At 39.6% G+C, this 12,900-nt stretch overlaps 1 protein-coding gene across 5 annotated transcripts in view; it reads left to right on the forward strand.

The window, feature by feature from the left end:
• The window catches only part of LOC123529047 (uncharacterized), a 172,131-nt gene that overhangs the window by 142,267 nt on the left and 16,964 nt on the right, over positions 1–12,900 (forward strand). Inside the window, exon 11 of one of the 5 annotated variants that reach the window (XM_045309236.2) lies at positions 6,459–6,486. The exons of the other annotated variants lie outside the window; for them this stretch is intronic. Within the exon in view, the coding sequence (XP_045165171.2) occupies positions 6,459–6,486 (28 nt within the window). The remainder of the gene's footprint in view (positions 1–6,458; positions 6,487–12,900) is intronic. 5 annotated transcript variants of the gene reach the window in all.

Genomic DNA, 12,900 nt, shown 5'->3' on the forward strand with positions numbered 1-12,900 from the left:
ATCTTCATAAAATTTTGTTAGAATGTTTTTCTGTATAAAATACAGTTCAAAACTTGATTACCTGAGTTCTGAAACAAGATCAGTGGGTCAGATTGTAGAAAAAGACCTGTAAACATGGTAGAGATGACATTTTCAACCTGATCTTTATAAAAAAAAGTCAGAATTTATGCTTAGAAGAATTCTAAATCTGAATCACCTGAGGTCAGCAAGGTCATAGCACAGAAAATACTTAGCCATATTTTCAATTTGATTTTAAACTTCGTCAGAAAGCATACATGTGATAAGTTCAGGATCCAAAAAACTGGAGGTTTGCTATTTTTCAGCTAGAGTTGGGGTCTCAAGTCTCATGTCCAGAGCTAAGGAAGTGGTTGTTTTTGCCCCGTCCGTCCGTCTGTCCTTCCGTCCGTACATCACACTTCATTTCCGAGCAATAACTGGAGAACCATTTGACCTAGAACCTTCAAACTTCATAGGGTTGTAGGGCTGCTGGAGTAGACGACCCCTATTGTTTTTGGGGTCACTCCGTCAAAGGTCAAGGTCACAGGGGCCTGAACATTGAAAACCATTTCCGATCAATAACTAGAGAACCACTTGACCCAGAATGTTGAAACTTCATAGGATGATTGGTCATGAAGAGTAGATGACCCCTATTGATTTTGGGGTCACTCCGTCAAAGGTCAAGGTCACAGGGGCCTGAACATTGAAAAGCATTTCCGATCAATAACTATAGAACCACTTGACCCAGAATGTTGAAACTTCATAGGATGATTGGTCATGAAGAGTAGATGACCCCTGTTGATTTTGGGGTCACTCTGTCAAAGGTCAAGGTCACAGGGGCCTGAACATTGAAAACCATTTCCGATCAATAACTAGAGAACCACTTGACCCAGAATGTTGAAACTTCATAGGATGATTGGTCATGAAGAGTAGATGACCCCTATTGATTTTGGGGTCACTCCATCAAAGGTCAAGGTCACAGGGGCCTGAACTTTGAAAACCATTTCCGATCAATAACTAGAGAACCACTTGATCCAGAATGTTGAAACTTCATAGGATGATTGGTCATGAGGAGTAGATGACCCCTATTGATTTTGGGATCACTCCGTCAAAGGTCAAGGTCACAGGGGCCTGAACATTGAAAACCATTTCCGATCAATAACTAGAGAACCACTTGACCCAGAATGTTGAAACTTCATAGGATGATTGGTCATGAAGAGTAGATGACCCCTATTGATTTTGGGGTCACTCCTCAAAGGTCAAGGTCACAGGGGCCTGAACATTGAAAACCATTTCCGATCAATAACTAGAGAACCACTTGACCCAGAATGTTGAAACTTCATAGGATGATTGGTCATGAAGAGTAGATGACCCCTATTGATTTTGGGGTCACTCCGTCAAAGGTCAAGGTCACAGGGGCCTGAACATTGAAAACCATTTCCGATCAATAACTAGAGAACCACTTAACCCAGAATGTTGAAACTTCATAGGATGATTGGTCATGAAGAGTAGATGACCCCTATTGATTTTGGGGTCACTCCTCAAAGGTCAAGGTCACAGGGGCCTGAACATTGAAAACCATTTCCGATCAATAACTAGAGAACCACTTGACCCAGAATGTTGAAACTTCATAGGATGATTGGTCATGAAGAGTAGATGACCCCTATTGATTTTGGGGTCACTCCGTCAAAGGTCAAGGTCACAGGGGCCTGAACATTGAGAACCATTTCCGATCAATAACTAGAGAACCACTTAACCCAGAATGTCGAAACTTCATAGGATGATTGGCCATGAAGAGTAGATGACCCCTATTGATTTTGGGGTCACTCCATCAAAGGTCAAGGTCACAGGGGCCTGAACATTGAAAACCATTTCCGATCAATAACTAGAGAACCACTTGACCCAGAATGTTGAAACTTCATAAGATGATTGATCATGAAGAGTAGATGACCCCTATTGATTTTGGGGTCACTCTGTCAAAGGTCAAGGTCACAGGGGCCTGAACATTGAAAACTATTTCCGATCAATAACTAGAGAACCACTTGACCCCGAATGTTGAAACTTCATAGGATGATTGGTCATGGAGAGTAGATGACCCCTATCGATTTTGGGGTCACTCCGTCAAAGGTCAAGGTCACAGGGGCCTGAACATTGAAAACCATTTCCGATCAATAACTAGAGAACCACTTGACCCCGAATGTTGAAACTTCATAGGATGATTGGTCATGGAGAGTAGATGACCCCTATTGATTTTGGGGTCACTCTGTGAAAGGTCAAGGTCACAGGGGCCCGAACATTGAAAACCATTTCCGGTCAGTTACTTGAGAACCACTTAACCTAGAATGATGAAACTTCATAGGATGGTTGATCATGCAGAGTAGATGACCCCTAACGATTTTAAGATCACTGTGTTAAAGGTCAAGGCCACAGGGGCCTAAACATGGAAAACCATATCCAATCAATAACTTGAGAACCTCTCGACCCAGAATGTTGAAACTTCATAGGATGATTGTTCATGCAGAGTAAATGACCCCTATTGTTTTTGGGATCACTCCGTTAAAGGTCAAGGCCACAGGGGCCTGAACATTGATAACCAGTTCCGATCAATAACTTGAGAACCACTTGATCCAGAATGTTGAAACTTCATATGATGATTGAACATGCAGAGTAGATGACCCCTATCGACTTTGGGGTCAGTCTATTAAAGGTCAAGGTCAGTGGACTGTTCATGTAAAATCATTTTTTGGAAATAACTTGAGAACCACTTGACCTACAATGTTGAAACTTCATAGGATGATTGGACATGCAGAGTAGATGACCCCTATTTATTTTGAGGTCACTTGATCAAAGGTCAAGGTCACAGGAGCCTGAACTGTGACTTGAGAACCACTAGGCCAAGAGTGTTGAAATTTAGCGGGATGACTGGACATGCCAAGTAGATGATCCCTATTGCAGCCAACCATCAGTGTCTCTTTGACTTTCGCTCCTGACCCCTATTGACTTCTTGCCTAAAGGACTTTGCATTGGGGGAGACATGCGCTTTTTTACAAAAGCATTTTCTAGTTTTAAATTTATTTCAAACTTTCCATGAATATTTATCAACAAGCAAAGTTGTACCATTTCCCCACCTGGCTGCTTCAGCCAGTCATGCCCACCACCCCGATCATGCACCCACCCAGCCGCCAGCCATGTTCAAGATATCTTACTTGATTGTGCTGTCTTAAAGATATCTGTTCTTTTAAGTTCAAATGTACATGAACTTGTTAAATAGCAATACTTGGTGCCAAACTACACAAAGACAATATTTCATTCTAGTTACATTTCAAGCTCACATTTCAAATAACTCCATTTAATTCTAAAAGCTTAGCTATTACAGTAAACATATTCCATTCAAAATAATTTCATTAGTCCGGATCAACATAACATACATTTATTATGTACTCTTAAAACATTCATTTTCTGTTCAATTGATTTTGACTAATGAAATTATTTGCTTCTTAGTAACATCCTTAACTTTTTGCCGGATATATTTTTTTGCCATTCCTCACCACAAACCCTTTTGGTGGAGGATACCAATTCATCGAATTTGTTTGTTTCTTTTGTCAGAATGTTTGTTTAAAAGAAATTTTGTGCAATTGAGATGCTAATATTGGTATTTAGGGTAAGAGCAAGGTATAATGAGTAATACAGGGTCCTCTTGTTTATGTATAAGTTCTTTGCCAAACATTTCATTTATGTTAATCATTATACCCCCGCAAAACAAAGTTTTGAGGGGCATATAGGAGTGAGCTTGTCAGTAGGTCGGACAGATGGTCCGTCTGTTCGTTTTTATGGTTTCCAGACAATAACTCACAAAAGCCTTGACCAATTTTATTAATTTTTGGTACACAGGTGTAACATCAGAAAATACAGGTCAGGTTTGACTTTGAGGTCAGTAAGTCAAAGGTCAAGGTCACAGTGACCCGTAACAGTTTAACGGTTTCTGGATGATAACTCGAGAAAGACTAGGATTTTAATTTTTTGTACACAGGTGTAACATGATAAAATACAGGTAAAGTTCGAGTTTGAGGTTAGTAGGTCAAAGGTCAAGGTCACAATGACACAAAACAGTTAAACGGTTTCCGGATGATAATTTGAGAATGCTTGGGCCTAGCATCATAAGTTTTGGTACACAGGTGTAGCATCATGAAATACAGGTTAGTTTCGACTTTGAGGTCATTAGGTCAAAGGTCAAGGTTACAGTGACCCATAACGGTTTCCGGATGATAACTTGAGAACGCTTGGGTTTACGATCATAAATTTTTGTATAGAGGTGTAACATAATAAAATTCAGGTCAAGTTCGACTTTGGGGCTAGTAGGTCAAAGGTCAAGGTCACAATGACACGAAACAGTTTAATGGTTTCAGGATGATAACTTGAGAAAGCTTGGGCCTAGGATCATGAAAATTGACAGGGAAGTTTGTCATGACCAGCAGAAGACCCCTAATAATTTTGAGGTCAGTAGGTCAAAGGTCAAGGTCACACTGACCCGGAACATCTAAACAGTTTTTGGACAGTAACTTCAGAATGCTTGGGTCTAGGATCATGAAGCTTAATAGAGAGGTTGCTCATGACCAGTAGATGACCCCTATTGATTTTGAGGTCAGTAGGTCAAAGGTCAAGCAAGTTTGGCTTTGACATTGGCTTAGTTCTGTGACAAGGCCATATTATGGGGGTATTATTCATCACTCCTGTGACAACTCTAGTTTTGTTTCCCAATAAAACAAGAGGATTGAGGCCCCAATCAGAAAGGTTTGATGTACGTGTATTATTCTTTTTTAGCTCACCTGTCACAAAGTGACAAGGTGAGCTTTTGTGATCGCGCGGTGTCCGTCGTCCGTCGTCCGTCCGTGCGTGCGTCCGTGCGTGCGTGCGTGCGTCCGTCCGTAAACTTTTGCTTGTGACCACTCTAGAGGTAACATTTTTCATGGGATCTTTATGAAAGTTGGTCAGAATGTTCATCTTGATGATATCTAGGTCAAGTTCGAAACTGGGTCACGTGCCTTCAAAAACTAGGTCAGTAGGTCTAAAAATAGAAAAACCTTGTGACCTCTCTAGAGGCCATATATTTCACAAGATCTTCATGAAACATGGTCAGAATGTTCACCTTGATGATATCTAGGTCAAGTTCGAAACTGGGTCACGTGCCATCAAAAACTAGGTCAGTAGGTCTAAAAATAGAAAAACCTTGTGACCTCTCTAGAGGCCATATATTTCACAAGATCTTCATGAAAATTAGTGAGAACGTTCACCTTGATAATATCTAGGTCAAGTTCGAAACTGGGTCACGTGCCATCAAAAACTAGGTCAGTAGGCCAAATAATAGAAAAACCTTGTGACCTCTCTAGAGGCCATATTTTTCATGGGATATGTATGAAAGTTGGTCTGAATGTTCATCTTGATGATATCTAGGTCAAGTTCGAAACTGGGTCATGTGCGGACAAAAACTAGGTCAGTAGGTCTAAAAATAGAAAAACCTTGTGACCTCTCTAGAGGCCATATATTTCATAAGATCTTCATGAAAATTGTTCAGAATGTTCACCTTGATGATATCTAGGCCAAGTTCAAAAAATGGGTCATGTGCGGTCAAAAACTAGGTCAGTAGGTCAAATAATAGAAAAACCTTGTGACCTCTCTAGAGGCCATATTTTTCATGGGATCTGTATGAAAATTGGTCTGAATGTTCATCTTGATGATATCTAGGTCAAGTTTGAAAGTGGGTCATGTGCCATCAAAAACTAGGTCAGTAGGTCAAATAATAGAAAAACCTTGTGACCTCTCTAAAGGCCATATTTTTCATGGGATCTGTATGAAAATTGGTCTGAATGTTCATCTTGATGATATCTAGGTCCAGTTCGAAACAGGTCATGTGCGGTCAAAAACTAGGTCATTAGGTCTAAAAATAGAAAAACCTTGTGACCTCTCTAGAGACCATACTTGTGAATGGATCTCCATAAAAATTGGTCAGAATGTTCATCTTGATGATATCTAGGTCAAGTTTGAAACTGGGTCACATGCCATAAAAAACTAGGTCAGTAGGTCAAATAATAAAAAAACCTTGTGACCTCTCTAGAGGCCATACTTTTCATGGGATCTGTATGAAAGTTGGTCTGAATGTTCATCTTGATGATATCTAAGTCAAATTTGAAACTGGGTCAACTGCGGTCAAAAACTAGGTCAGTAGGTCTAAAATTATTAAAATCTTTTGACCTCTCTAGAGACCATATTTTTCAATGGATCTTCATGAAAATTGGTCAGAATTTTTATCTTGATAATATCTAGGTCAAGTTCAAAACTGGGTCACATGAGCTCAAAAACTAGGTCACTATGTCAAATAATAGAAAAAATGACGTCATACTCAAAACTGGGTCATATGGGAAGAGGTGAGCGATTCAGGACCATCATGGTCCTCTTGTTTGTAGATGCTGATGTGACACTTAGTGCTTTAAGGTACCCTAAAATACAGCATGATACTGACACCATTCCAGGTTTTCATCTCAGAGACTTAACAACATTGAACACTCACAAATGTGGCAGTTTTATATGCCTAATCCCTCATAGAAGGAGGGGTATATAGTTTTGCAGATGTTGGTCAGTGGGTCTGTTGGTCCTTAGGCCAATAGGTTTCTGGATGATAATTCAAGAATGCTTTGGCTTAGGATCATGAAAGTTGATTTGGAGGTTTTTTATGACCTGCAGATGAACACTATTGATTTTGAGGTCAGTAGGTCAAAGGTCAAGGTCACGGTGACCTGGAACAGTCAAACAATTTCCAGATAATAACTCAAGAACACTTAGGCCTAGGATCATGAAAGTTGATAGGGAGGTTGGCCATGAACTGCAAATGATCACTAGATTCTAAGGTCAGTAGGTCAAAGGTCAAGGTCACAGTGACCCGGAACAGTTAAACAGTTTCTGGATGATAACTCAAGAACACTTGGGCCTAGGATCATGAAAGTTGATAGGGAGGTTGGCCATGCACTGCAAATAACCACTATAGATTCTAAGGTCAGTAGGTCAAAGGTCAAGGTCACAGTGACCCAGAACAGTTAAACAGTTTCCGGATGATAACTCAAGAACACTTTGGCCTAGGATCATGAAAGTTGATAAGGAGGCATATAACTCCTATTGATAGTGAGGTCAGTAGGTCAGAGGTCAAGGTCATAGTGACCCGGAACAGTTAAACCATTTTTGGACAATAACTTGGGAACGCTTTAGCCATGGAACATGATTTGATTGGGAGGTTGATCATAACCAGCAGATGACCCCTACTGGTTTTGAGGCCAGTAGGTCAGAGGTAAAGGTCATAGTGATCTGGAACAGTTAAACCATTTCTGGACAACAATTTGAGAACAATTCGGCCTAGGATCATGAAACTTAATAGGGAGGTTGATCATGACCAGCAAAGGATCATAAAGTTGATAGGGAGATCGGCCATTACCAGCATATGACCCTTATTGCTTTTAAGGTCAGTAGGTCAAATGTCAAATAGAACTTTTTTGCCAAATAACTAGAGAATGCTTTGGTCTAAAATCAAATTTGATATTGAGGTCACTTACGACTTCTAAATGACCCTTGATTATTGATTTGAGATCAGTACATCAAATGTCCAGCGCACAGTGACCAAATAATTTCTGTTCCTTGTGCAGTTACTGAATGCATCAAGGGGGCATTTCGTGTTGTACAGACTCTTGTTTGCATTTAATTTGCTTAAAGCATGTTTACTGAAAATGTGCTCTTGACCAGTATTTGTGGGACTAAACCATGTTGCTTCACTGAATAGGTTGAGGTCAATGATGAGCCAATTTGAACAGTATTTTTAGATTTATAGCCTTTTAATGTCCATTAAATAAATAGAGCAAATTTTCTTTGATGGCAACCATACATTAAATCTAGGTCAAGTTTAATAACCAGCTACTTCATACCAGTATCTTTAGAATTATGACTCTTGAACTGGTACTGATTGCTAAAATCGACAGTGTCCATTCATTTACTAGTTTGTTGTTTTCAGTGTCACCATAATTACACAGTTAATGTATCACCATAAAATCTGGATCAAGTTCAATAACCAGCCAGTTTCAGAATATTATCTCTAAAATTATGGCCCTTGAAATATTTCAAATTATGAAATGAGGTCAGTTCGATAACCAGCCAAAATGGGTTGGCATCTTCAGAGTTATGGCCCTTAAATTCATGCAAACTGCAAAAAGATTGACAGAGTCTGCTGAATTACTGAACTAGTATTATTTTTATGCCCCCGAAGGTGGGCATATTAATATCGCACTGTCCGTCCGTCTGTGCTTGCTTGCGTGTGTCCAGTAAATTCTTGTCTGGGCTGTAACTCTTCCATCCATAAAGGAATTTTAAAATAACTTGGCATAAATGTTCACCATAATGAGACGAAGTGTCTTGTGCAAGGCCCTGACCCCTAGCTTAAAGGTCAAGGTCACACTTAGAGGTCAAAGGTTAACAGGGTATGTTTCGTGTCCGGTCCATAACACTGCCATCCATGAAGGGATTTTGAAAGAACTTGGCATAAATGTTTACCATAATGAGACGACATGTCATGAGCAAGACCCTGACCCCTAGCTCCAAGGTCAAGGTCACACTTAGAGGTCAAAGGTTAACAGGGTATGTTTCGTGTCCGGTCCATAACACTGCCATCCATGAAGGGATTTTGAAAGAACTTGGCATAAATGTTTACCATAATGAGACGACGTGTCATGAGCAAGACCCAGACCCCTAGCTCCAAGGTCAAGGTCACACTTAGAGGTCAAAGGTTAACAGGGTATGTTTCGTGTCCAGTCCATAACTCTGCCATTCATTAAGGGATTTTGAAATTACTTGGCATAAATGTTCACCTTAATGAGACGACATGTCATGAGCTGTTTCTTGTCCGGTCCATGACTCTGCCATTAATGAATGGATTTTGAAATTACTTGGCATAAATGTGCCCTATAATGAGATGAGGTGTCATGTGCAAGACCCAGACCCCTAGCTCCAAGGTCAAGGTCACACTTAGAAGTCAAAGGTGTTTCTTGTCTGGTCCATAACTCTGCCATTTATCAAGGGATTTGAAAATAATTCGACACAAATGTTTACCATATTGAGAAGATGTGTCACACTTATGACCAAGGCCTCTTAGGTCAAGGTCACAAAATGATATGTGATCTTTTTGCAAATACAACTGTGGCATTCTTGGGCCTTAGTAACTTCGGGGGCATTTGTCACCAATAGTGACAGCTCTTGTTTATTTTGAGTATGCACTTACAGAAGATGTGATACTGTAAAATATAGATGAGGTTTGATAACAATCCACTTCAGAATATTATCTCCAGAGTTACGGTCCCTTAATTCCTCAAAATTGAGAAAATGAGCAATATTTTGAAAGAAATTTTAGCTAACACTTAAAACTGCTTTGTTAACATGCCGATAATAAAGATAAAAATTAAAGAGCTAACATACTAAACATTGAATGATTTTAAACTCAAGTCATCTTAGACTACATTATACCATGAACTATAAACTGTTGTCTGATGTTGACATCTGAAGTAATAATGAGGATCCAAATATATGCTTACAGATGGCCATCTTTCTGCCAACAGAGAAATAGATGCAGCTCATTTTCATAGTTAAACAGTTTACTGTTTAGTAGTTTTAACCGTTACACTCCTAAATTTCTATAATGAACTTGTCCATTCGATTTGGACAGTACCATTAACTGTTAAAAGGGGTGCATACCAAAAGGATACTGACTGAATGGCGAACATTCAGATCATGATCAGACTGCATGGATGTGCAGCAGTAAGTAAGGCTGATCATGATCTACACTGGTTGCAAAGGCAAAATCAGTCATGTCCAGCATGATAAGGAAACTAGTTATCAAAATGAACAAATATTGATATCCATATTTAAAATCCCCAAACCAATGATACGGTAATTATGACAGTTGGCATTTAAAGATATCCAATGCTCGCAATTCAGCCATTAGATATTTACTTCAAATTTAGAAAGTTATCATCAAATGTATATAACATTACTAAATGTATGAAATAATTCATAATTACTTGTCATACAGTAACATTTTTTTGTGTTTTCAGCTCATCAGAGCACGAAGTGCTCAAGGTGAGCTATCGTGACCGTTCATTGTCCGGCGTCTCGCATTGTGTGTCGTCCGTCAACATTTGCCTTGTTAACACTGGAGGCCACATTTGTGTCCCAATCTTTATGAAACTTGATCAGAATGTTTGTCTTGATGATCTCTAGGTCAGTTTTGAAACTGGGTTATAATGTGGGTCAAAAACTAGGTCAGAAGGCCAGATGAAAGGAAACCTTGTTAACAGTCTAAGAGTCCACAGTTTTGGTTCGAAACTCATGAGAATTGCAGGTGAGAATGTTTGTCTTGATGACCTCTATGTCAAGTTTGAATCTGGGTTATATGGGGTATAAACTAGATCACACGGTCAAATCAAAGAAAAAGCTTATTAACAGTATAGAGGCCACAGTTGTGACCCAGTCTTTATGAAATTCTGGGTCAGGTTTGAAACTGGGTCGTGTGGGGTCCAAACCTAGGTCAGTAAGCTTGAAATCAGAAAATATTGTTAACACTCTAGAGTCCACAGTTTAAGTTTGAAACTCATGAGAATTGGTGAGAATGTTTGTCTTGGTGACCTCTAGGTCAAGTTTGAATCTCGATTATAATTATGGGGTCAAAAATTTAGGTCTCTCAGTCAAATCAAAGGAAAAGCTTGTTAGTCCCCTACTGGTTGAAAACCAGTTTCGGGGACTATAGGAATGCACTTTTCCGTCATTCCGTCCGTCCGTCTGTCCGTCCGTCTGTCTGTCCGTCCGTCTGTCTGTCCGTCCGTCCGTCTGTCCGTCCGTCCGTCCGTCCGCAATTTCGTGTCCGGTCCATAACTCTGTCATCCATGAAGGGATTTTAATATTACTTGGCACAAATGTTCCCCATGATGAGACGATATGTCATGCGCAAAACCCGGACCCCTAGCTCAAAGGTCAAGGTCACAATTGGAGGTCAAAGGTCAACAGGGCTTTTTTCCTGTCCGGTCCACAACTCTCCCATCCTTGAAGGGATTTTAGTATTACTTGGCACAAATGTTCCCCATGATGAGATGATGTGTCGTGCGCAAATCCCGGACCCCTAGCTCAAAGGTCAAGGTCACAATTGGAGGTCAAAGGTCAACAGGGCTTTTTTCCTGTCCGGTCCATAACTCTCCCATCCATGAAGAGATTTTAATATTACTTGGCACAAATGTTCCCCATGAGGAGACGACGTGTCATGCGCAAAACCTGGACCCCTAGCTTAAAGGTCAAGGTCACAATTGGAGGTCAAAGGTCAACAAGGCTTTTTCCTGTCCGGTCCATAACTCTCCATCTATGAAGGGATTTTAATATTACTTGGCACAAATGTACCTCATAATAAGACGATGTGACATGCACAACTTTCAAACCCCTAGCTCAAAGGTCAAGGTCACACTTAGCAGTCAAATGTTAACATAGCATGAACAGGGTCTGTTTCGTGTCCGGTCCATAACTCTGACATTCATTAAGGAGTTTTAATATCACTTAGCACAAATGTTCCCCATGATGAGGCGACGTGTCATGCGCAAATCCCAGACACCTAGCTCAAAGATCAAGGTCACAATTGGGGGTCAGAGGTCAATAAGGTTTTTTCCCTGTCCGATCCAGAACTCTGTCATCCATCAAGGGATTACAATATTACTTGGCATAAATGTTTCCCATGATGAGACGACGTGTCATGCGCAACACCCAGTACCTAGCTTAAAGGTCAAGGTCACATTTTGAGATCAAAGGTCAAGAGGATTTTTTTCCTGTCCTGTCTATAACTTTGTCATGCAAAGCGGGGATTTAGATATCAGTTGGCACAAATATTCCCCTGGATGAGACAACATGTCATGCGCAAGAACCAGGTCCCTAGGTCTAAGGTCAAGGTCATATTTAGAGGTCAAAGGTCAAATTCAAGAATGACTTTGTACGGAACATTTCTTCTTCATGCATGGAGGGATTTTGATGTAACTTGGACCAAATGTTCACCACCATGAGGCACCCTTGTTTTTAGAATTACGTCCCTTTGTTATTACTATAAATAGATTTTATTGTAACTTTTTTATTACTGGCGGTAGAGAAAAATCGAGACCACTTTTCTGTGGTACAGCATGCATGTTACATCCAATTTTTAGGTGTATTTTGACCTATCTCTACCTGGTTAAGAGTTTCTTGTGGACTTATATTATATAGATTTTTTTTTTTTTTTTTTTTTTTTTTTTTTTTTTTTTTTTTTTAAATTAATTTCCCTTTGTTGTTACTATAAATAACTTACATGATAACATTTTTATAATCAGCCAAAAAAATTCCATATGAAAACAACTATAGGTTTTTATATATATAAATTTTAATCCAAATGTTTTGTTATAACATATTGTATGTATAGTACAATATTGTTTATACATCATTGACAGATATCAGTTCATTATGTTATACTGCAGTAGAGAAAATTAGGTGCCTTCCAGTAGGGGACTTTGTATTGCATGGCAATACTTCATTCACTTGTTATCATTAAGAGGCTGCAGTTATAACTCAATCTATATCAAACTTAATCAAAATGTTGGTATAGATGATCTCTTGGTCAGTTTTGTAACTGGGTCATATTGGTTCAAAAACTAGGTCAGTAGGCCAGATCAAAGGAAAATCTTGTTGACACTCAAGAGTCCACAGTTTAAGTTTGAAACTCATGAGAATGTTTGCGTTGCTGACCTCTAGGTCAAGTTCGAATCTGGGTCATATGAGTCAAAAACTTAGTCACCTGGTCAGGTCAAAGGAAAT

Source organism: Mercenaria mercenaria, chromosome 13 (assembly GCF_021730395.1).
Source record: "Mercenaria mercenaria strain notata chromosome 13, MADL_Memer_1, whole genome shotgun sequence".
Classification (NCBI taxonomy): Eukaryota; Metazoa; Mollusca; class Bivalvia; order Venerida; family Veneridae; genus Mercenaria; species Mercenaria mercenaria.